At 37.2% G+C, this 26298-nt stretch overlaps 1 protein-coding gene across 1 annotated transcript in view; it reads left to right on the top strand.

Annotated features, from left to right (window-relative positions):
* The first annotated feature begins 218 nt into the window (after window positions 1-218).
* ACER3 (alkaline ceramidase 3) overlaps window positions 219-26298 on the top strand; it is a 120099-nt gene continuing 94019 nt past the window's right edge. The window contains exon 1 of the mRNA XM_054576304.1: window positions 219-390. Within this exon, the coding sequence (XP_054432279.1) occupies window positions 288-390 (103 nt within the window). The 5' untranslated portion in view covers window positions 219-287. The remainder of the gene's footprint in view (window positions 391-26298) is intronic.

The raw sequence follows: 26298 nt of genomic DNA on the forward strand, positions 1-26298 counted from the left end.
CAACGGCCTTTCGGGATCACACCCTTTCCTGGGGAAGGAGTGGGCAGGACAACCCCAGCGCCCTCCTGTAGGGGACCCTGCGCGGGCGGGGTCCGGGCGGCCTCTAGGCGCCAGTGGGCGGGGCCTCCCGATAGGACAATGTCGGTGACGGCGCCGGGCCCCGCCCCTCAAGGCACGGGGGCGGGGTGCGAGGCGAGCGCGCGGGCTGGGCCGGAGCTGGCCTGGGAGCCCGCGGAACCCTGCGCGGCGAGCGGAGCGCCTGGGTGACGGCAGCAGTGGGGCGCGCGATGGCTCCGGCCGGGGACCGTGAGGGCTACTGGGGCCCCACGACCTCCACGCTGGACTGGTGCGAGGAGAACTACGCGGTGACCTGGTACATCGCCGAGTTCTGTGAGTGTGACCTCCGGCCCCGGGCCCCGGGCCCCGGGCTCCGGCCCGAAGCAGACGGGCGGGAGGGAGACAGGGCGCCGGGCTGAGGGGGAGACGCCATGTGAGGAAGGGTGAGGGCGGACCTGGCAGCTAGGGAGGCAGCAGGCCCGGCCGCGGGGAGTGGAGTGGGGGCCCTGGCCGGGACGCAGGAATGGGAAGGCTGCGGATGGAGAGACCGGATAGGAATCTAGGGTGTAGCCGAGGAGCCCCGGGGTCTGTACGGGTTGGGGGAGGGGGCACCTGCTCTTTCTGTTGCTGCCACCACCCTCAGGGCACAGAAGGGAGCAAATCTTCGTTTAGTCTCCCCTCCCCCAGACGTGAAAACTCTAAGGTCTTTGCTTTCCTCTTTCTCTGTTAATATTAGACCTCTTCGTTCACCTCCAGGAAACGGTTGTCCAGTCTCAGATCTCAACCCCCTACCTCCCATTCCCTCCCACCTAGGATATCTTCAAGTATCTGAGCACAACTATTCAACTCTCTCCTTGCACCGAGGGTAGAAGGCAGAGCACCTAGTTAGTCTCTACCTTAAGGCTGGTGCCAGGTTCCCGAGAGCACAAGGGACCAAGTCCCTTCTACTCCGCCTCCTGTCCAACCGCCTAAGGGTAAAGAGTCATCTGAGGATACTGCTATCACTGATTGCACTTCCTTCAGCTGCTGCCCCTGACAGGCACCACTGGCCCCCTGGGGTGGGGGGGGGGGGGTGTGTGTGTGTGTGTGTGTGTGTGTGTGTGTGTGTGTGTGTGTGTGTGTGTTTCCCCACATGATTATTCCTGCCAGGCTGGAGAAGCACAGGAAAAATCTGCCGTTCCTTTTTCTGTGGTTTATTTTGGTCATATTTTTGAGAGCACGATGATACTTCTTCAGGCACCTGTTTCAGGCAAGGTACAGAGAATATTTTTTGGCAATTACTTCCTTTTTATTTGATCCACTTTCTCAGGACGTGGAGCAAACTCTTCTTAGCTAACCTTCCCATTATTGGGTCCTTCTCCCAGACATGTGTGTTGTACTTGTAGAAAAGAGGCAACGGTGTCATACAAGCTGATCTATTTCATTGTTTCCAGTAATTGGCCAAGTTAAAAAAAAAAAAAAAAAAGGTAAACAGAACTCGTGCTGAGGTTTTCAGGACTTTAGTACCATTCCCTTTATACCATGATTTAGGCTGGGATATTTCCTGAACTACTGCTTTAAATTAGTATTTTAAAAATAATGGTGAAAGAATGTAGGCAAAGGAATCATTTGTAGGGTAATTACTAGTAGTTTAAATGTTGGCAAAGGGAGCGCTTTACCAGTTTGTTTGATCATGTTGGCAAGCCCATACCTGGTCCAGAGGAGGTCCATGAGGGAAGGGACTTAAAACCATGCTCTCTGAGCTGGAACTGGAAGAGAAACTCAAGGGTCTTCGAACGTGGGGGTGGGCTGTCATATAGAGTGTTAAACTTAAAAGTATTTCCCTATGATCTGGAATTAGTGACTATTCTTGGAAACCTAACTGTAAGGAGAGAGATTTTGCTTCAACATAAGGCAACTTTATAGCTAAAGATGGGATCTTGGAATGGGTTGACTTGTGAGGTAGACGACTTTTTGACACTGAGTTAAAAGAGACATTGCTCAGCTAACTCATGTGAATATTTTAGGGGGATTTAATTGTTTAGTAGAGAAAAGAGTGGATTGGCTTTAGCTGGCTTTTAGGTTCTTTGCATCTTTCTTGGTCAATATAGGTAATAATGGCTCTTAGTTTAGAACCAAGGGTTAGAATTAAAAGACAACTGACAGTTAAGTCATGTGAACCAGATGCTACTATTCCAACAGAAAGCTCTGAGAAATGGGAAATGGCTTTAGTTCTTATGTCCTCAGAAGAGGAAACTCTGAGTAGACTGCAGGGAGGGTTTTGACATAGGAATCAGGGGTGGCAAGGAGATAATGAGTGAATGTTGGCCACCCTTTGCACGTGGTACCTTGGGAGAAAAAAATGATCTGGAATAAGTTGAGGTCAAGTCTTCTTACCCAGCAAGTGAAAAATATGCTGATTAATAATGATGTTTTTAACGCAAGTGCAACTTTATCATTCTAATATTTAAATTAATGATAGAAACACTGAGGATAGTAATATCTATAATAGCTGTATCTAAGTAGCCCCTATGTACCATACTTTCCTAAGCGCTTCATATGTCTTATCTCTTTTGATCTTGACCATAATTCCAAAGAGAAGGTATTATTATCCTCATTTCACAGATTACAAACCGAAACTCTAAGAAGTAAGGTTGCAAAGAGAGGTGTAGAGGTAGTACTCAAGTTGGGGTCTGACTCCAGAGCTACTATAATATGTTACTTCTATCACATTCATTGTTTTGCCCCTCCATGCAATGGATGAGGACAAGCATGAAATAGTATAGTATCACAAAGGAAAAACTGAATAACTGTTGAATAACTGTTCAAAAAACCTATCTTTCAGCATTAGGGTGTGTGTATTTTGGAGAACATAAAGATGAGTTTGGGGAATTGCATGTTCAGATATGGCAGTGGTTCTTAGTCAGAAGCTATCTTCTTAACATCAGCAAAGTCAGTTCAACTTTGTTTTCTGTTTGAGCAGATTGTAAGGACCAGGGGAAAGGGTAGAGAATTTCTCTTTAGTTGTGAAATAATAAGCACTCTGATGTGCCAGAAGTTATAGGTACAGGTAGTCCTCACTTTGCAACGCATTGTGTAACATAAAAGACAACGTAAATGACCATGCAAGTTAAAACGGGCACAGTGGTCTTAATTAATGGGAAAAGTCATGATTGTTCTGTAACCTTTAAAAATTATTGTCATACATTGTAAACCCATTTTTGTTCATTATAAATATACAGAAAAATGAAAAAGATAGTAAAACTAATATTTATATAGCACATTGAGAATTAAAATGTTTTTGTTTTTTGTAAAAACTTAGAAGTAGTTTGAACAGTGCCTCATTTCTTGTCTTACAACTTGTGATATGGAAGGAGTATTTTTTCTATGCCTTGTTGAATTGTCATATTCCTTTCTAAGTTCGGATCAGCTTCCAACATTTTATTCTTCGCACTTTCCACATTGTGAAATATCTGAGAGTTCCTTTAGCACTGAATCTTTTGCTGGCCTCACTTCTGGTCCATCTTCATACTTTTCTCACAACCATTTTCTTTGTGTAATTTATTTGTGTCAATAAGTGTCCTTCACTAAGTTTCCCTGGCTGTGTATGTAGAGTCTCTCAAACGGCAGTGGGGTCAACGTTGTCATGGTCATCTGTTTCTTCTATCACTCTATGGATGATTGCAGTTTCACTTCTAACATTGTCACTTCTGTTTCTTTGCTGTATTTTCATCATCGCTGGCCTGTTCTGTCTTTTGATTGTTCATTTTTGTAAAATGTCACATACATTCATTGCCAGGAAACAAGGAGGCAACTCAACTACATGCTTTGCTATCTGTACGAGAACTGAAAAACAGATGTGCAGTGACGAATCACCAGCAGGCTTTGCCCTGATGTTTTATCCATAGTTAGCAGTTTAGGCAGAGAGATATTTTTCTCTCAGCACTTTGAAAGTATTATTCCATTGTGTCCTGGCCTTTACTGTTGCTGATGAGAAGTTCTCCAACAGCCTAATTGTTGTTCCCTTGCAGTTTATTTTGTCAAATCCACCAACAGACTTTGAAAGAAGTGATTTGGTTAATCACTAATGGTGATGTGCTTCTATTATTTACATAGTGATTTGTGGACTGAAGGCCTAGTAGCAAAGTTTGTAGTACTGTATTTAATTACTCACAGTTAATGTACTGTGAGTAACTGAAATTTGAATTGTATTGTTCGTGGATTGGTATTAATTAGACTGTGGTAACTGAAATTTGTGCATATTAGTACCTTGCAAAGTGAAGACTGCTTGTGTATTTCTAATCCCCAGAACATTCCTAAGAAGTAATAAGCAGGTGGTACCCTGTCTTAGAGAAGTAACCTGCTCAGTGTCATACAGCTATTAAGTGGCAGAAATGGTATTCAAATACAGGTCTGACAGCTCTTTTTAGCAAGACATGCTGTCTGCAGGAAGTAGAATTGCAGGCAAAGTTGGTTTCATGGAAGAAATATTACCTAAAGGGAAGTGGAAGGCAATGCTATTCTTTAATTATGATCTTCGAGGAGAACTACCTAGTGAAAAAATTTTCAGAATGTTTTGTTTATTCAGCCAATAGTTGTGGAACACCTTTTTTGTAACTGAGTCAGAATACAAAAAAAAACTATGTGAAGACACTGTTCAAGGCAGATAACAGGCTAGTACAAGTGTAAACAGATAAGTTCAAATAGACATTTCCCACTTTCAAGGGAAATGCATTACTAAAAATGTATTTGAAGGAGAATATCCAAGAATTCACATATTATGGAGGGTTTATCAGAAAGCTAAAACATATTTTAAACTTCCTAACTACGGGTTTTATAGGGATTATAAAAGCTAATAGTTGCTGTCCCTTCTCACAGTTTTGCTGCCCCTCTTCCCATCCTTTCCACAGGAATTGGGCAGAAGAAAAGTAGGGCAACCCTCACTCTTTAGACCTTTATTGTGGGATTCATTTAGACAGGGTGAAGGGGCCTTATTTTTTCTTGCCACTGCCACTCAAGACCAGAGAGGCTTCAACGCCCTGTCTCTGCCAGACACATAATGCCATTTAAGGCATCTAGCTGCTAGTAGTTCATTGCTGCCTTTCTTTTTCTTTCTTCTTTTTTTAAGCCCCTCCCCACTATCTTCTCTCTGCCTAAACTGCTAACTAGGGATAAAACATCAGGGCAAAGTCTGTTGGTAATTAGTCACTGCACATCTTATTCAGTTCTTGTTCAGGTAGCAAAGCGTGTAGTTGAGTTGCCGCCTAGTAATTTATTATTTCTTCTACATAAATTGTAATTATCAAAGTATTTACCCCCATTTTAATTAATCAAAGTCACGTGTAACTCAGAGAGGATCTAGTCTCTTATCACACTGTATTGATCTGTATGAGATACAGTCACTAATTATCTTAATGTATTGATATAATTGGTGTAAGTCCAAAGCAGAGCCACATAATATCTTAATTGCATCCTTATTGTGAATAAATGTGAACTGAAATATTGAAAATAACCAATAGAAATCATAATGGGCAAAATTGTGAGGCACTTAATGTGTATATACTCTAATGTATATTATTTCATAAGAACCTTTATTATAATCCTTATAACAACGCTTTTAAGTTAGATTCTGTTAGTACTATTTTATAGATGTGGAAATTTAGGACACAGAGGGGTTAAATAATTTGTGCAGTTTTTTGCTTCACAAAATGCAAAGCAAGGGTTTAAATGAACAGAATCTGACTCCAGAGCACGTTTTTTTCCCTCTCTTTATTATTACCTTTTCAAATTAGCTTTGTTAGGTATAATTTACTTACAATAAAATGCATCCATTTTAAGCATATAGTTTGCAAAGTTTTGACAGGTGTTTACATTTGTGCAGCCGTCCCAATCAAGTTGTAGACTGTTTCTATTACCCTGAAAGAGTCACCAATGAGAGCATGCATTTGGAACCATATGATATTCTATTTTATTTCCGAGGTGTAGGCACTATTATAATTCTAATTTTGCAGTTGAAGACTTTGAGGTTTAGGAAGGTTAAGTACCTTCCCCTAGGTCACACACTGGTTAATGGCAGAGCCTAATTGATCCAAGGGCCATTCTATTCCAAAGCTATGCCCTTGACTACCTTACTATCTTGCCTCTCTCCATTACCACTTTTTCAGACTCCAAAGGGTCCAGGAACCTCGGGTTGGGAACAGGTGGTCTAACCTCATTTTATGTATAAGGAGAAAGATCTTGAGAATTGAAGTGATTTGCCCAAGATTATGTTGCAAATTAGTGGTGAAACCTAAGCCAGAATCCACATTTAGTCTCAGTATAGGAAATAGTTGAGTTGAGGAGGCTGACGTCAAATGTTGTTAATATTGTTAATGACTTTACTGTGCATGTAAATTACCTAGAAATCTTGTTAAAATACAAATTCCAATTCAGTAGATCTGGAATGTGGCCTTAGGTTCTGCATTTCTTATAAGGTATTAGATGACTCCAGTGCCACTGCCCTGGAGACTATATACCTGGAGAAGCAAGGTTTTTCCGTTCAAAAGGCATTTTTAGTTCCTTTTTCTTGTGAGGTGTAGATGTTATCCCTGTTTGTATGTAAGGAAACCGAATTCAAAAGGATAGTGACTTGTTCAGGATCACAGGGCTTATACTGGAACCAAGGTTTCTCACTTTAAAAACCAAGTTAGATGTTCATTCCCCACACTATCCCCACCTCCACCAACAGGCTGAAAACACCTCATCTGAAGGAAAGTTTGAAAATGATTGTCCTGGGTAATCAGCAAAATTGGAACTTAAAATTGAACTAACTACTTTTTCATTTCAGAAAGTTTTTATTCTCATTTTTTTCTAATACCTTACTTAGCCAAGCTCAAACCAAACACCATTTAGACTTAAGTCTATAGTTTACTAATTGGAGTTTAGTAATATTTGAAGGCTAATTACATTTTGAAGTCTAATCTTGACAGCAGTTACTCAGGTCATCCAAGATATTAACTAGGAAGAATTATTATTTGTTAGCACATGTTGGAAGAAAAGATTTGACTTTTTTTTTTTAATGGAACAGTAATTCATGCGTGGGTAAACAAGGAGAACAAATAACCTTGTAGTAATTGGGGGAACTCTACTGAGCTGGAATACATAGAACTATAAACCTTTAAATGAAAGTCTAAAATTTTAAGTTGTTTCTTCGAGTTTTGGTTCTACCCTTGTCCCTTTGTCAACTGTTTACCAGTCAGTGGAAATAAAATCTGGTCTGGAGACTGAGGTAGTATACAAGATCATTTATTTTTAATTCTTAACTTATTTTTATTTTTTATTATGTTTTGTTGTTTATGTTATTACAGCAGTCCCACTTTTCCCCCTTTGCTCACTTCCACCCAGACCCCACCCATGCCCCCTCCCTTCCTACTCTTCAGGCCAATACTGCATGGTTGTTTGTGTCCATGGGCCATGGATATATGTTCTTTTGTTAATCCCTTCACCTTCTTTCATTTTAAAATAAGTTAAGGCATTGCCCTGGTCCAGTGGCTCAGTTGGTTGGAACGTTGTCCTGTTGGATTACTGGTTGGGACACATACCCAGGTTGCAGGTTCCATTCCTGATCTGGGCACACATGGGAGGCAACTGACCAATGTTTTTCTCTCTCTCTAAATATCAATAAATAAATTTTAAAAAATACTTAAAAAGGAAATAAAGGCATTGAAGAAACATTTTAGAACCCTGAAAAATGATTGAGCCCAAAATAGAGAGCAAAAACGGTATGGGGAGGAGGAAGTTCTACCTGTTTTACTGTGGGGAAAGTGCCTGGTATAATGACTTGGTGTCAGCATTAAGATTCCTATCTGAACTTTGTTCCATCGACACTTGCGACTTTAGGTACATCACTTAATCATTCTTTGTATAAGTTTGTTTTCTATAAAATGAGAATAATGAGATTTAGTAGGGTTATGAGAATTAAATGTCCTGATACGTGTGAAAGTACACAGTGCGGTTCCTGGCAAATACTAGGTGCTCAGTAAATAGTAGTTGAATTGGAATCAAAAGAATTTTTAAAAAAATAAGTCATGCTTTGTTACAGTTGTGGCCCCCTTATCTGTGATTGTTAGTTTTATATGTAAACTTGGCTAGGTTCTAGTATCCAGTCATTTAATCAAATACTAATCTAGGTGTTTTGAGAAGGTATTTTGTAAATGTACTTAACATCTATAATCAGTTGACTTTAAGTAAAGATTCCTCTCAGTCATGTGGCTTGGCTTCATCTAGTCAGCTGAAGGGCCTTAAGATCAAACACTGAATTTCAGGGGCATGAAGTGGGAAGATTAAATCTTTATTTGGGGAGGCCTCTTACTTGACTCCCTCACCTTAATAGATCTTTCTTTCTTTCTCCTTCATTCTCTCTTTCATTTGTGAATATATTGTGAATATACCTTTTTAGGTGTTTTCCGTGGGAAGGTCAGTTGAGAGTATCTAACGCACCATATGACCTTAACCTAATTGCTTTTGCACTGTTCCCTTTATCATTTGTAGCTACATTCTCTGTCAGTGGATACCTCTTTATACCTTCACTTATTACTCCCTACAGAATTAGGTTCTTCTTCTGATTTTCTTTGACGCCCTTCTATTGACTGAAGGATAAACGCCAAATTCTAAACATGGCATGAAAATCTCTTTTTAAAAAAATGAGTATTTTCACACATACAACAAAGTTGGAAGAATTTTGCAGTGAGTATCTGTTCACCTACTACATGGATTCTACCATTAACATTTTACTATAATTTTTTTTATCACTTTTCTATATACTTTTCTGTTCTTGCCCTCTATCACTTCACTTTATTCTTTAGACTCATTTCAAAGTAAACTGCAGACATCTGTATACTTTCCCTTAAGTACTTCAACATTTCACTGAAATTCAATTCTTTGTTTTTTCCTTTTGGTGTAAAATTTATATTCAGTGTAATGCACAAATCTTAAGTGTATATTTGTTCAATTTTAAGAAATGCATACATCTGTGTAACTAAAACCTCTATTAAGATATGGAACTTCACCATCAAGCAAGAAAGTTCCTCATACCCCTTTCCTGTTACTCCCTACCTCCACGTTCCCCCTTTTCCCCAGAGGCAAAAATGCTCTGATTTTTACTTCCACCATAAGTTAGATTTGCCAGTTCTAGAACTGCATGTATGTAGAATCATATAGTATTAACTATTTTGTGTTAAGGCTTCTTTCACTTAGCATAATGTTTTTGAGATTCATTTATGTCATTGCATGCTTTAGTGATTCCTTTTTGTTGGTAAGTAGTGTTCCGCAGTTTGTTATTTTCCTGTTGAGGGACACCAGGCTGTTTTCAAGTTTTGGCAATTATAAGTAAAACTGCTATGAACATTCTTGTACAAGTCTTCTTGTGTACATGTATTTTCATTTTTTCATAGGGTAAATATCTAGGATTGGAATAACTGGGTCATGGGGTAGAAAACTGTCAGATCTTTTTCCAAAGTGAATATATCTGTATGTATATATTTGTGTGTGTGTGTGTGGGTGTGGGTGTGGGTGTGTGTGTGTGTGTGTGTATTCCTTACCAGAGGCTATTTTTGTTGATTTTAGAGAGAGAAGAGGGGAGAAAGAAAGAGAAACATTGATCTGAGGAATATTGATGGGCTGCCTCCTCTGTGTGTCCCAACCGGGCATCGAACCCACAACCTAGGAATGTGCCCTTTCCTAGGATTGAGCCCTCAATTTTTTTTGTGTATGGGACAGTACTCCAACCAACGTAGCCACCTGCCCAGGGCTTATTTGTGTATTTTACATACACGGTGTTTGAGCCACATTCTTGCCAACATTTGGTGTCAGTCTTTTTAATTTTGGCCATTCTGGTGGATATGTAATTGTAGCTATTATGGTATTGAATTTATTCTGAACTCTTCAGTCTTCCTTCCTTCTTTTTTTGTACTCCCTAAGTTCTCTACATATACTATATGCCTGCCAAAACAAGCTATTTACATATATACTTATACTTCTATGCACCTTTCATTGTTCATGCTGTTGCTGTGAGAGATAGTAATAAATTGTTTTTTAAAGCCATGCAATTTTAGGGTGGTTATTATTCAGCAATATATAATTGAAACAGTGTCTGATGTTGAGTTTCAAGGAATTTTGATTTCCTGTTGTGTAAATTCAAGAGTATACCAAATTATACCATACCTTTTATTTTTAGATAATAAGGCTTTTAATGTAATAAGACTTATTATATGTAATGAGGTTTAATACTTTTATAGCCCTTCTATCTGAAGACTTCAAAGAATTTTATGAACATTTTATTTATCTCTGTAATGTACTCATAAAACTCAAAAGAGGTATTTTTAGTCAATGAAAGTAAGTACTTCAAGGATGAAATAATTCAGTTGCAGAGCTAGAAAAATCTTTGACTTATTGTAGGTTTGCACTCTTGCTCTTAAAGTTGTTTAACTTTTCAGAGCTAACTGCTTTTAACAGCAAGTGGATAGACTGTATGGAGCCAGAACAAAACAGAACTCCCAAATTATAGTTATTAAAACTAGGTACTGCTCTAGGAACTGTTTTTATGACTGACATTTACTGATTTATTCATTCATACACAGTGATAAGGAGAGATTCTAGATAGGATGGTGTTCCCAAAATGAAATATTACCTGCTGGGTAGCAGTCACACCCCCACACCCCCACTTTTTTTTTTTTTTAAGCAGACAGGAGGGCATGACCACTTTGTTGTCTGATATCCCTTTGATCACTGGAGTTGATTAAATTAGTCTTACCAATCAGATATTGTATGTTCTCTGTTCTTTCACTACTCTAGGAATGTCAGACCTAAAGCTTGACAATTAAAGAGGATTATGACCGCGATAAAGAACTATTCTTTGGTTAAGAGCACTCATTAAATAAACATTTAGCTCCCTGTGTGCCCTTCCCTGATCCCATCTTTTTCCTTTTTCTCCAGGCATAACCATTATCTTTAATTTTGCGTTTATAATTTCCTAGATTTTTATAACTTGTGCATTCTTAAAAATACACTGTTTGAATTTACTTGTTTTACATTTTATATTTTAATTGTCCCTTATATATATCCTACAACTTGCTTCTTCACTCAAATTGTGGTCCTTAGTATTATATATGTTCCTGAGAACTGTCTGTGTTGATGGGTATGGGAATTTATATATTTATTTTTATATAGATATTTATTTCTATGTTGTTTAGAATTCTGCTGTATTAATATATTTATCCATTCCTCAGTCATTGGATGTTTTGTTTCCAGGTTTTGCTATAACAGATAATGCTATGAACATTCTTGTACATTTTGTAATACACAGAAATGTTTAAGAATTCAGTGTATACTTAGGAGTGTAATTGTTAGATTGTAGGGCATGCCCATATTCAACTTTTACTAGATCAGAAGTAGATTTTTGGGCTTATTACACATTTAAAAATTATTAAGGACCCTGAAGAGCTCTGTGATAAGTCAGTTGGTATTTACTGTATTAGAAGTTAAAATTGAAAACATTTTAAATCTTTATTAATCCATTTAAGATTCATGCTTGTGAGAAATGAGATTTATCCATGCTGTTGTATCAGCAGTTTGTTCCTTTTAGTTGTTGAGTAATATTTCATTGTATGACTATTACCATAGATTATTTATCCATCTCCTATTGATAGACACCTGGGCTGTTTCTAGTTTTGGCTATTACAAATAAAGCTGCTATGAACATTATTATACAAGTCTTTCTTGTAAACACATATTTTCATCTTTCTTGGGTAAATTCCTAGGAGTGGAATTACCAGATCAGAGGATTATACTTGTTTCATGAGGGACTGTAGGACTTTTTCTTAAAGTGATATACCTTTTTTCATTCTCATCATGGAAATTTTAGGCATTCTATATTCTCAGCAACATTTGGTGTTGTCAGTATTTTAAATTTTATCCATTCTGGACTCATAGTTGTTTTCTTTACATTTTTTTTATTATGCTATTACAGTTGTCCCATTTTTTTCTCCCCTTCATTCCCCTCCACCCTGAACCCCCCTCCCACCAGCATTCCCTCCTGCCCTCCTCCCCGCCACCGGTGGTTCATGTTCACGGGTCGTATATATAAGTGCTTTGACTTCTCCATGTTCTTTGGCTTTTCCATTTCCTATGCTATTCTTAACCTCCCCCTGTCTATTTTATACCTACTATTTATGCTTCTTATTCCCTGTACCTTTACTCCCATTGTCCCTCTCCCCCTCCCTTCTGATCTCCATTTCTGTGATTCTGTTCCTGTTCTCGTTGTTTGCTTAGTTTTTGTTTTTGTTTTTTGAGGGGTTCAGTTGTTGATAGTTGTGAGTTTATTGTCGTTTTACTGTTCATAGTTTTTGGTCTTCTTTTTCTTAGACAAGCCCCTTTAACATTTCCTATAATAAGGGCTTGGTGATGATGAACTTCTTTAACTTGACCTTATCTGGGCAGCACTTTCTCTGCCCTTCCATCCTAAATGACAGCCTTGCTGGATAGAGTAACCTTGGATGTAGGTCCTTGCCTTTCATGACTTGGAATACTTGTCTCCAGCCCCTTCTTGCCTGCGAGGTTTCTTTTGAGAAATCAGCTGGTAGTCTTATGGGAACTCCTTTGTAGGTAACTTTCTCCTTGTGTCTTGCTGCTTTTAAGATTCTCTCCTTATCTTTAATCTTGGGTAATGTAATTATGAGGTGCCTTAGGGTGTGCTTCCTTGAGTCCAACTTCTCTGGGACTCTCTCAGCTTCCTGGACTTCCTAGAAGTCTATTTGCTTTGCCAGATTGGAGAAAGTCTCCTTCATTGTTTTTCCAAATAAGTTTTCAGTTTCTTGCTCTTCCTCTTCTCCTTCTGGCACCTCTGTGATTCAAATGTTGGAGCGTTTAAAGTTGTCCTGGAGGTTCCTAAGCCCCTCCTCATTTTTTTGAATTCTTGTTTGTTCATTCTGTTCCAGTTGAATGTTTATTTCTTCCTTCTGCTCCAGATGGTTGATTTGAGTCCCAGTTTCCTTCCCTTCACTGTTGGTTCCCTATATATTTTTCTCTATTTCACTTTGCATAGCCTTTATTTTTTCCTCCATTTTGTGATCATACTCAACCATTTCTGTAAACTTCTTGATCACCAGCGTTTTGAACTGTAGATCTGATAGATTGATTATCTCTTCATCACTTAGTTCTGCTTTTGAAATTTTGATCTGTTTTTTCATTTTGGCCATATTTCTTTACCTCAGCACACCTGTTGCATTGTAAGGGGTGGAGCCTTAGGTATATGCGAGGGTGGAGCAACCCCTGTTGCTGAGTCGTGATGTTGTCTGTTGGGGAGCGGTCTGAGAGGAAACAATTCTGTTTGCTCGGCTCTCCCCCATCTTTCAGTCACTTCCCCTGCTACCCACAAGCCAATTGGGCTCTTCTGGTGCTGATTCCTGCGTGGGTGGGTTTGTGTACTTTCTAGGACCCCGTGGTATCTCCAACAAACTCTCCTGTGAGGCTGGGGGTTTCTCCTGCCACTGCAACCCCCACAGGTTTTACAGTCAGAGGTTTCTAGGCTTTCTTTCCCTGCACCAGAAACCTGGATTGTGCTGTGTGTCTTGCTCTCCAGCTGTTCCTCCCAGTTTATTTGCATGTAAATGTGGGACCGCCCAGTCTGCCAAGTGCCGACTTGCCCACCCGGTCCTCCAGCGGAGGCCTTGCCACATGTCCTCTCTGCCGCCACTGCATGTCTCCGCCCCTCCTACTGGTCTGGATGAATGTTTCTTCTTTAGCTTCTTGGTTGTAGGAATTCCATACAGTTCAATTTTCTGACAGTTCTGGTTGCTTTTTGTTTTTAAATTTGTTGTCCTTGTTTTGGTTGTGCAAGGAGGCAAAGTATAACTACCTATGCCTCCCTCTTGGTCAGAAGTCTGGACTCATAGTTTTAATTAGCTTTTACCTAATGACTAAATATGTTGAGCACATTTTCATGTGCTTCTTGGCCATTTGAATATCTTTTTTTATGATATGTGTTTTCAAATCTTTTGCTTAAAAGAAATTTGTTTTTTATTATTGCGTTGTTGGGGCTCTTAAATATTCTGGACGTAAGTCCTTTTATCAGATGGATGTTTTGTGACTATTTTCTCACTATATTTTGTCTATGCATTTTCTTAGAGGTGTCTTTTAAAAAAAGATTTTAGTTATTTATGTATTTATTTATTTATAGAGAGAAGGGAAGGGAAGGAGAAAGAGAGGGAGAGAAACATCTATGTACCAGAGAAACATCTATCAGCTGCCTCACACATGCCCAAAACTGGGGACCTGACCTGCAACCCAGGCATATGCCCTTACCAGGAATCTAACCCGTGACCTTTAGGTTTGTGGGACGGCATTCAACCCACTGAGCCACACCAATCAGGGCTAGAGGTGCCTTTTGATGAAAAGAAGTTTTAAATTTTGATGGACTCTAATTTTATCAGCTTTTTCTTTTATGGTTATTTACTTCCTTATCCTGTCTAAAAACCTGTCTACCCTTAGATTGTGAAGATATTCTTCCATGTTCTCTTCTAAAAGATACAGTTACAGCTTTATATTTAGGTCTGTATCCGTTTCACCTTCATTGTCATATATGATGTGAAGTAGGGATTGGGGTTTGTTTATTTCCTACATACACATCTAGTTCTTACAGCATCATTTGTTGAAAAGACATTTCCTTTCCTATTGGATTGCTTTCACTCCTTTGTCATAAATCGGTGGGAGGTACATACTGGTCTACTTCTGGGCTCCCTGATCTGTTGATCTATTTGTATATCTTTATACCATTACCACAAAGTGTTGATAAATCCAGCTTAATAGTATATCTTGAAGTCAAGTACTGTAAGTCTTCCAACTCAGTTCTTTTTAAAGATTGTTTTGGATATTCTAGGTCTTAAGCATTTCCATATAAATTTTAGAATCTGCTTGTCAACTCTGGTGGTTTTAAAAGATGTGCACAAATGCCTTATGTATGTAGTTCTATTCCTTTAAAGGTTACTTAGAATTTTTTAAAAGGAATATTTGACTTAAAGTCCAAACTTATCTTTTCTCTCCTTTTAGTCAAGGAACCTACTTTAACTTTGCATATGTTTCTCCTAACTTATATACTATTGTTGTACAGTATTTATTTCTACCTTATATTAGTCGTCTTTGTTGCATAACAAATTACCAAAAATTTATTGGCTGTAGTTAACACAGACTTAAAATCTCACACATTCTATAGGTTAGGAGTGTGTGCCTGGCTTACCTGGGTTCTTTGCTTAGGGTCTCACAAGGCAGTAATCATGGGCTGCAATCTTGGTGTTATCCGGAGCTGTGGTCTCATCTGAAGTTCGAAAAGGGAAGACCCTATTAGCTGAATTGCTATAATTCTTTCTGTGGTTGTTGAGGAGGCAAAGCATGTTTACCTGTGCCTCCATCTTAACTGGAAGGCTGGGCGGTTGCTTTTCTATTTCACTTAGTTATTGAGTAGATAGTCCCTCAAGCATCTCAGTTTTATGATCTCAGATCCAATTCCCATCCTTGCATGGTCCAAGGCCTCAATTTATTCTTGTGTGAGCATTGAAAATCAACCTCCTGTGGTACTGTGACAGGCAAGTCACTGCCCTGCCTCTTCCTGCTGTAGGTTAACGCTCTCAGAGTTACCTTCAGTCTTTTGGGAGCTCAGCTGTGCATTTCAAGACATATTTATCAAATTTTATCCAGCATATCTAGGCATTTCTAAAGAGAGGATTTTGGGATTATCTGCCATTTCTTTACTTTCTTTTAGCAAAGGACTTATGTATTTCAAAAATGGAAATACTATTTGCTATATAATATATAAATATGTGTATTTACAGATAGATAAAATAAGAACTTCAGATAATCAATATTGGCACACATGGAATATAGAATATAGTTTATGAAGACTTTCACAGTCTAGCCCTTGATGGCTTTTCTGATGTAATTGCTTGCCTTTGTAAACATTTGCACTTTACACTTCAGCAGTATGAGTCAGCTTTCATTTCTTTAACAGAGTGCAGCTTCATGGTCTCATGTGTTCGTATACATTATCTTTTCTGGTTGAGATGTGCTGCGTTATCCCTCTCATTTCTCTTTATGTAGTTAATTAAGCCTCTTTTTTTCCTTCTAAATTCACCTTTTCTCTTTAGTATTTTTAATTATTATAGTTTTCATTTCTAAAGGGTCAATTGTTTCTTTTTCAAACCTGCCTGATAATTTTTGATAAATTTTTTCCTTCTTGGTTATTTTTTGTTCCTTTCCTTTATTACTTGAAACATATCAAGCATACTTATTTAATATTCTGTATCCATTAATTTCTATGTCTTTCATCTTTGCTTGTCTTTGTTGCTTGTTGTTTTACGGATTTTTCCTTTAGGTAGCATGTTTTGTCATGTATTCTTGTGATTTTTGACCATGAGTTTATTTTTCTGGAGATGGGAAATCTTAGAGACCGTGTTAGATTACAAAGTTTATGAGGTCAGGGGCCCTAGGCTCTTGTTCATTGCTGTATCCCAGTGCTTGTTACAGTGCTTGTAAGTACATGAAGCTTTCAGTAAGTATTCATTGAATAAGTGATATGTATATACTTCACACAGTATTGTAATTACTTATATACATGTTTCTATTCTCCAGTATATTGATAGTGCCTCAAGTTAAAAAGTTTTTTAGCTTTACCTCTGTATTCATAACATTTAATCACAGTGTAGATTAAGTTCTCAATAAATGTTTCTTAAACTAGTGAGGAATGGCTTGGCATATTCTGCCCATTGTAATTTATAGAATAAAAAAAGATTTATTTTTGCCTGTTGTCATTCTGAATCCATTTTGATAAAATGGAGAATACTAAATAAATGATGAGTCAACTCAGATAACCCAATAGTATGTCTTGGTCATGATCCATTAAAGCAGCATAATTTTGCAGACTGAACCCCAAAACCAGAACTTTAAGTCCATTGTCACTGAAGGCTACTCATATTATCAACTATTCAAGTACTTACTAACTACAAAGTATGTGACCAACAAATATTTACTAAATACCTACTATATGTATATTACTTTGCAAAGTTGTATGTTGGATTTTTTTCCCCAATAGGTTATGTTCTACCTAGGAGGTAAATATAAAAATTTGAAAAGGTAAATAACACAAAAGAAAAGTAGTTCATTAGAGCAGTGAAGGAATTGTCTTTAGACAGTATCATTTCTTTAATCATACAGATGACAGATGAATAAATTCTATAGATGTTCAGGTGTGTCTACTATAGATGCCAGAATTACATGGTTTGCTTACCTCTTAAGAATTATTAGTATAGACCAAACATTCATGATAATACCTCTTTTGTCCTCTTCTGCTTTTTCTTTTTTGCATGGTGTGGTAGGAGGCATACAACTTGTCATTAAAGGGAAATGGCATGAGATTGAATCTAAGTATTCCTGCTTAGGAGCTGAATGGTAATTGGACAAGTTTCTCAATCCTGCTGTGCCTCAATTTCCTGATACATAAAATAAGAATGCTAAACCCACCTCACAAAGTGATTTTTTTTTTAAAGATTTTATTTATGTATTTTAGAGAGAGCGGAAGGGAAGGAGAAAGAGAGGGAAAGAAACATCGATGTACAAGAGAAACATCAATCAGTTGCCTCTTGCACACCCCCATCTGCGGACCTGGCCCGCAACCCAGGCATGTCCCCTGACTGGGAATCGAACCAGCAGTCTTTTGGCTCTCAGGCTGGAGCTCAATCCACTCAGTCACAGCAGCCAGGGCATAAAGTGATTTTTTTTATATTAAAGGATATTATGTAAATAAAGTCACTAACTTGGTTTAAGGCATATAAACTTAATAGGTGAGAGTACTCTTTTGCTTTATTTTTTTAATTATTTAATATGTGTAATTTTTCACCTTCATCCTATTTATTTATTTATCTTTAAGATTCTATTTATTTATTTTAGAGGAAGGGAAAGGTAGGGAGAAAGAGAGAAAGAAATGTCGATGTTAGAGAGAAACATTGATCAGCTGCCTCTCACATGCCACACGCCCCAACCAGGGACCTGGCCCAAACCCAAGCATTTGCCCTGACTGGTAATCAAACTGGTGCCCTCTTGGTTTGCGGGCGGCACTTAATCCACTGAACCACACCAACTAGGGCTGTTTGTTGATTTATTGATGATAGCCATTCTGACAGGTGTGAGGTAATATGTCATTGTGGTTTTAATTTGCCTTTCTCTGTTGATTAGTGACATTGAGCATCTTTTGATAAGTATATTGGCCATCTGTATGTCCTCTTCGGAGAAGTATCTATTCAGGTTCTGTGTGCGTTTTTAAGTTGGATTGTTTGTTTTTTTTTGGTGTTGAGTTTATAAGTTCTGTATAAATTTTGGATATTAACTCCTTATCAGATATATAATTGGCAAGTGTGTTCTCCCACTCAGTGGTTTTTGTTTTCATTTTGTTGCTGGTTTTCCTTTGCTGTGCAAAACATTTTTAGTTTGATGTAGTCGCATTTGTGTATTTTTTTCTTTTGTTTCCCTTGCCTGATAAGACATATCAGAAAAAATAATGCAATGAGAAATGTCTGAGATTTTACTGCCTATTTTTTCTTCTAGGATTTTTATGGTTTCAAGTCTTACATTTAAGTCTTTAATCCATTTTGGGTTTTCTTGTATATGGTGTACAGATGTGGTCTAGGTCCTTTTTTTTGCATGTGTCTGTCTAATTTTCTCAAAACCATTTATGAAATAGACTATCTTTACCCCATTGTATGTTCTTGCTTCATATATCAAATACTAACTGAACATAAAGGCGTGGGCTTATTTCTGTGCTGTCTATTCTGTTCCATTGATCTATATTTCAGTTTTTATTCCAGAACCATGCTGTTTCGATTCCTACGGCATTGTAGTATAGTTTGATATCAGGTAGCATGATTCCTTCAACTTTCTTCTTCTTTCTCAAAATTGCTATACCTATTTGGGTTCTTTTGTGGTTTCATGTAAATTTTTGGGATATTTGTTCTAGTTCTGTGAAATATACCGCTGATGTCTCAGTAGGAATTGTGTTGAATCTATAGATTTCTTTGGTAGTATGGACATTGTAATGATATTAATTCTTCCTATCCATATAATAAAATAAATAAAGTCACTAGCATGGTTTTGGGCATATAAACTCAATAGGTGTTAGTACTCTTCTGCTTTTTTAAAAAATTATTTGTGTGATATTTTTCACTTTCATTCTCTCATTTTTTAAATAAAATCAAAATTAAGTTTAAACATTAAAAATTTATTATTTTGATTAAAGGTTAATGGGAAAGACCATGGAAATATTTCAGTTATATATATGCATGTGGGTGTAACAGCACTGCTATTTTAGTTGGATCATAGAGAAACCTCTGTTTGCTACACTTGTCTTCACTGACGTGTGTCATTTTCTCTGGTTTTCTTTAAGCAGGCTTTTTTTCAGAACTTTAAAAACTGACACTTAATCAGTGAATGCCCAGGATAAAAGTCTTGGTCCAGTTGGAACTTGGCCCAGAGGATTTGGGTAGACCTAGGAATTTGATTTAAATTAAACACTGTTTGAGAATTAAAGTTAAATGAAATATATTCAGAAACCTATATCTTATTTTATGTGTTCTTTTGAAACAAATATTTAGTTGCTTACACTGTTAAAGAATGAGATACTGCTAAACTTTAACAACTAATTAAATGTTTTCAAAACAATTACACAGATCAGATAGCTTTTCATGTTTAGAAAATACGACTCTAAATTTAATTATTTGTTTTCAGTATTCATATAGATCTGGAGTCTGACTAGAGAAATGAATGATTTTTATTTGCCAAAAAGCTGTTTGAAATTACCAGGGTAAAAATATGTAATTCAACAAATATTTAAGAAACATTCTAACCATCAGTTAGGAAGAGAATAAAGTCACCACTAAGACATTTAAATTACTTTATTAAACTTTAAATTCTAAATTATTAATTATTATGATGAAGTAAATATTACTATTTTTATTTTGTGGGTTTTTTAAACAAACAAAAAAAGAAACAGGACATTTGAATTGAAACCAACACAAGATTAAGAGAAGCCGTTTATAAAGTGGAAAGGCTGTAAATTAACATTGTACTTCAATCCTGACTTTGCCTTGTACAAACTATGTGTGATCTTGTATATATTAGGACAAATTACTTAATTTTAATTTTTACTTTTCTTAGCTGTCATATTGGTTTTTGAAGTAGGTTTGAGAAATGACCTTGTATACTCTAAAGTACCATAAAAATATTTCTTAAGAATTTAAAATATCAGATCATACAATTAACTTCAGACTTTTTTTCATCCATGAACTGAAAAAACATTCATTTTTCTGCTTTAAAATGTCTCATGTTTTCACAAAACTGTAAGCTTTCCCTAACACAGTGCCTAAATCCCTTAATAAGCCTCTCATATAATTGCGAAGAAATGAATGTGTTCAAACATTTGCCATCAACATTATATACTACGATTAACCTCTTTAATAAATAGATGAATGCAGATTCCTTTGTGACTTGTTTCAATAAGCTTCATCAGGATACAGAGATATTACATTAAACCTTGTAATTATACCAGAGGCTTGTAATTGCTGCAAACTTTTGAGGCAGCTTAGACAATTGTTAGGCTGGTGCCCATTTCTGTCCCTTGCTGGTTGAGCAACTGTGGACAAGTCATTTAATCTTTTGAGCCTGAGTTTCTCTACTAAATGGTGTATATCCTTTGCAGCGTTACTTTGGAAATTTGTGTTAGTGTATGTGATAGTATTTATAAACCATAAAACAGTATAAAATATATAAAAATTTTTGTTTTACTAAGATTGACAAGGATATCAGTTGGACCACTTGGCCTATTTTTACATTCATGAAAATGTATAGAAACTATTATTGCAAAGATTTCACAAGTTTGGGTATTTGAAAGGACTCACAAGTCTCCATAAGAGCATTACTCATTTAAGGCTTTTATTTATTTTTTAAAAATATTTTATTTATTCATTTCTTGAAAGAGGGGAAGGGAGGGAGAAAGACCGGGAGAGAAACATCAATCAGTTACCTCTTGCCTGCCCCCAACCTGCAAGCATATGTCCTGACTAGGAATTGAACAGGTGGCCTTTTGGTTTGCAGGCCAGTGTTCAACCCACTGAGCCACACCAGCCAGGGCTAAGGCTTTTATTTAAAAGTCAAGGATATGGTGCCACAAAAGAGAGGGCAGACAAGCTTTGAGGATATGGGGGGCATCAAGGGAAAACTCCTTAGGATCCTAATTCACACCAGGTCCACTTCATCTCTGGATCGAACCACATAGATTTGTGTGATAGATTTTAGGTTTAGAAGAGCCTAAAGCAGAAGTTCCCAGTGGTGTATTCCTATGTAGCTTGGGACATGTAGTCAAGCCAAGCTGGCTAACCAGTTGTACCTGGTGAAACCATCAATAAACAAACTGGTTCATAAACTGGATTTTAAACAGCATATCATGAATCCAACTGACCTTATCTTGTCCAAGAGCCAGATATCCATATGTCCCTAGAAATAAGTATAGACCTTTCCCATTACAGTTGTCAATTGACTCTCTTCTACACAATTACATTTGAAGCATCTACTGTGCACAAGGTATATGCTATGCTTCTGGAATACCAAGAGGAGTAAAACATCATCCTAGACCACTAGAGAGATCAGAGGTTAGTGAAGAAAAAAAGAGACAATCAACAAAGTGGTAGTATTGGCATTTGAAGGAGTAAGCAGCTAACTCTGTAAAGGTATCTTGGTGACTAATCCCCCATTTCTTTAAAACTTCACTGAGGAACTAAAGTTTAAAGTTAGATGGTGTTAAATGATTAGAATTTTGCAAATGTCTAGTACAAGTGCCTAGCCAAGTAGGCTTCCAATTAATATTTGATAAATTTAATTATCGGACACCTAAAGTAGGGAACAGTATGTTCAAATTTATAGATAATAAAGTACAAAGCTTTTCTGGGGGGTGGATTAATCTATTGTGGATGTGCATAGAGTACATGGTGGTAATGGAAAAATGATTCAGGGCCAGATTATTAAAACTCTTACATGCCATCTTAGTGAGTCCCAGTTTTATCCTATAGATCAGCGGTCCCCAACCTTTTGGCACCAGTTTCTTGGAAGACAATGTTTTCCAAAAACTGGCTCCGGGGTCGCGGGTAGGGATGGAGTTCAGGCAGTAATTCAGGCGATGGGGTGCATGGGATGAAGCTTTGCTCGTGGTCTCGCAGTTCAACTCCTGCTGTGCAGTGATTCCTAACAGGCCACCGTCTATGGGGCAGGGGAGGCTGGGAGGGTTGGGAATCCCAGCTTAGGTAATAGTATGTCCTGTATACCTGTTCTAGACAATTTGGTTTTGGAACCCCTTATACTCTGAAAACTTAACTGAGGACTTCAAAGAGCTTTTGTTTATGCAGTTTGTGTCCATCAGTATTTGCCATATTAGAAACAAACACATCTGCTCACTTCTCCAACCATAGCCACAAGCTGCTTTGAGTTGGCTCTCTGCATGCATGGTTCAAGGGTCTGCCAGAGACTTGAGCAGAGTTCATACAGAGAATTTAGTGACTCATCTGTGTTTCTCCCCTCACTTTCAGAAGGCAGTGGTAGCCCTGGGCTCCACACCCTGGTTCCTCAGGCCAAAAACATTTTATTTCTGGAGGTTAGCAGCACCGTTATGACTCTGGCTTGCCTTTAGGCCAAACTGCAAACCCAGAAAATTCACTACATATCAGTCCCTTGTCTGCAAAGGGATTATTGCTTTTAAATGTTTGAGTTTTTGAAACATCTTTCACACATGTACTGTCCACTGGATCCTTACTATTGGACCAAAGCCCAAAATTCTGGAGCTCCACTGGGGTTTTCATGAAGTGCTATCCTTCCGTTTTGTTCCCTCTGCCCCCCGTCCATACCATGGTTAAAGGGCATAAAAAAGACTCATGGAATACCCCGTCAGGCTTTCTCGGTACTGTCCCACTAAGTATAAATCTTTGAGACAGAGGTGCGTTATGATATCTTTGCTAAAGGGGACCTCCCTGACCTTCTAATTTTGGCTTTTTCTGAATAGAAGATTGGCTTGACTGTGGTAGACCGTGCTGTACTCTCCTGTTTGCAGACATTTTGTCTTCAGGACCCCTTTCCACTCTCAAAACTTGAGAACCCTCGAAGAGCTTTTATTCATGTGTTTTATCTCTTAATATTTACCATATTAGAAATTAAAGCTGAGAAAAAGATTTTAAGTATTTGTTTTAATTCATTTAAAATAATAATTGTATTACATGTTAACATAAATAATTTTATGGGAAATAACCAAAACAAACCAAATTTAATAATAAGAGTGGCATTGTTTACATTTTGGAGGTCTCTTTGGTGTCTGGCTTAATAGAAATCATCTGGATCCTCACATCTGCTTTTACATTTAATCTGTTGTAATACGTTGGTTTGATTGAAGTGTATAAAGAAAATCAGGTTTTACACAGTTATATATAGTTGGGAAAGGGAGAATTATTTTAATAATTGCCTTTTCAGAAAATTGTTGATTTTCTTTTTTGACAGCATACCAAAACTTTATAATTGTAAGTCTTAGGGTTAATTGAAGTGCAGAATCTGGGACCATATCATTGAACTTTTCGTACTATGTTACATTAAAATCCATTGGTCTATCTTGCACTTCAAATGGATTTTTATGCATGCATGATTTTATGGTATCATGCATCAATCATATGGAAAATATTGGTTCATTATTGATGTGGTCTTTTAGATGTTGACATATTTCTTTATATAATATCAAAAGATCATATATATTATTAATTCAGCACCTCTGATTTCATTAGAAAAGTCTTTTTAAGTATTGGGAAGCTGTCAAACTCAAAGTGGTAGGTGCAGGTTTTTAAAAATTCTAATTTTTCCTCAGAAGCTTGAATTTTATTGGTAAAAATACTGCCAGTTATTTTTTCTTAAAGAGGCAGTCCCACTTGACTTATTTCTATGAAATGGCATTTCATGGAAAAAGCAGCTAGTTGAGAAGACAACTCAAAACAGTCACACAAATGCTTTTCCTTGAAACAACCACTACACTTAAATATATAGAAGTTCTTTGTGAATATTCCCATTTCATTACAGAAAATATTAAAAAGATGTGCACTCGAGTTGAGATTTAATAGTTAGTAATTTTTATTTTCATCAAAATAGAAGGCATTGTTAAAAGGCTTCAGAATAGAAGGCTTCATCAAAGGCATTGTTAACTGGCTTTAAAAAAACAAACTGTGACTGTGTGGCGGTGGGGAAGAACACAATGACTATAGTATAGTTTGGCTGCTACTGCCCTGTTTGATGCACAGGCGCCAGCATTTGTACCCACCATTGCTTTTGTGCCATCGGTGCAAATGTCAATGCAGTGAATAAGGTAAATAACTCGCAGTATTACGAAGATAGCGTTGAATTCAAGGACCCCTGAAAGGGTCCACAGACCACAGTTTGAGAACTGTTGCTCTAACCTACTGAAAGAGATTTGTCCACTTGCACACAGTATTTAACATTTAACTTTTTGGGATCTGCTATTTTGTGGACAGATTTTAATGGAGTATATTTTAGGAGGAAGAAAGAAGATAGAATTTATTAGTTGGTTCAGATAATGGGCCCTAACTCTGGGGAGCACAGACATTTTTAAAATCCTCATTGGGTGACCTCCCAACTACTGTGAAGAAGTTTTATGTACTTCCTCTTCTATTTAACAATTCATTCAACAGTTAGATCTGATGAAATTCCTTATGCCCTAAGCAGCTGAGAAGATTTAAATTCTGAGAACTCATGCCAAGATTTCAAGGAGACCCACTGACTATTTGTTAGCTAAACTATACAGATTTCCATAGAAAATTGGTTCCTTTTGTGGCCTTTTAAATCATATTCAAAACAACAGTATTAATATAGCAGCTCATATGTATTGGTACTTACTATGTGCCAGCCACCATGCTAGGCACCTATTTAATTATGAAAAATCTGTTTAGGGAATATTTATGATGATGTCCCTGCATATTGAAAGTTATCCCCTCCTATGGAAAGAAAGCAGGTTGTATTTTTTTAATTTATATTATATTTATATGGGTTTCCCTTGTGAAAACACCTTTTCTTGTTGTTCCTATTAGAAAGTTATTACTTTAATTACTTTCCAGTTGTAGAACATTGTGAATCAGTCAGCAGATATTGATTGCTTACTTTCAGTATGCCAGGCACAAAGCTAAGTCTGGGATAAATAGTGGTAAAATCTTCATGGAGCTCATAGTTTAGACTTGGGGAAGTACTTAAATAATTCAACTCTTCAAAATGTTGTGAAGAAGAAATAGAGAAAATACAAAGAGGCAGAAAAAGAAATGAAAATCACCAACAATCACTCTCTCCAGCATTCCACTATAGAATGAAATTGGTAAAAATGGGATCTGGCCCAAGCCGGTCCATGAGACACAATTAATTAAACAGCACAAATAGGTGACTTAAATTGCATGGCACCCGCTTCTTTTATATCACCACTGCACCCTTAACCCTCACCTGTGCCCTCATGGAAACTTTCTTATGACCAGTTAATTATTTGCTATATATCCTCTAGACTATTCTCTTTCTATATTTATACATATATACTTTTAAGTAAAATATGATTATGCATTATGTAGTATTTCGTGACCTGTTTTCTCACTTAATGAATATAATGAACATTTCTGTGTCTTTAAAAAGTGATTTAGAAGATAAACTTTAAAAAAATTCTATATGAGTTTACTTGTAAATTAAAAAAAAAATATTGAATCCACATTTATCTGTTAAGAGTAAAACAGTATCTGTTGATGCCCCTCATGTAAAATGATACATTTAGCATGCATTATTCTTTTACTTTTCACTTTACTTTTTATCATATAAGTCAAAGTGATAGTAAGGATGAATGTAGGGCAAGTCTGCTTCAATGAGCATTCCCATTCCTTGTCCATTGACCTTCTAACCTGCTAGCCCAGGATCCCTTTCCATGACTTTCCTCTTTTCCTTTTCTTTCCCTCAAACTAGGAATACTCTTTTATATGCATATAAAGCAGAAAGCAAGAGACTTGTATAAATGTACATAAAGAAGGATGTTCACTGAAATATTGTTTAGTAGAAAAATATAGGAAACAACCTAGAATGTCCATTGGTATAGGAATAAGTAAATATAATTTGCTGTATTCTTGT

Source organism: Pteronotus mesoamericanus, unplaced genomic scaffold (assembly GCF_021234165.1).
Source record: "Pteronotus mesoamericanus isolate MK-2021 breed Mesoamerican mustached bat unplaced genomic scaffold, CSHL_Meso_final contig_33, whole genome shotgun sequence".
Lineage (NCBI taxonomy): Eukaryota > Metazoa > Chordata > Mammalia > Chiroptera > Mormoopidae > Pteronotus > Pteronotus mesoamericanus.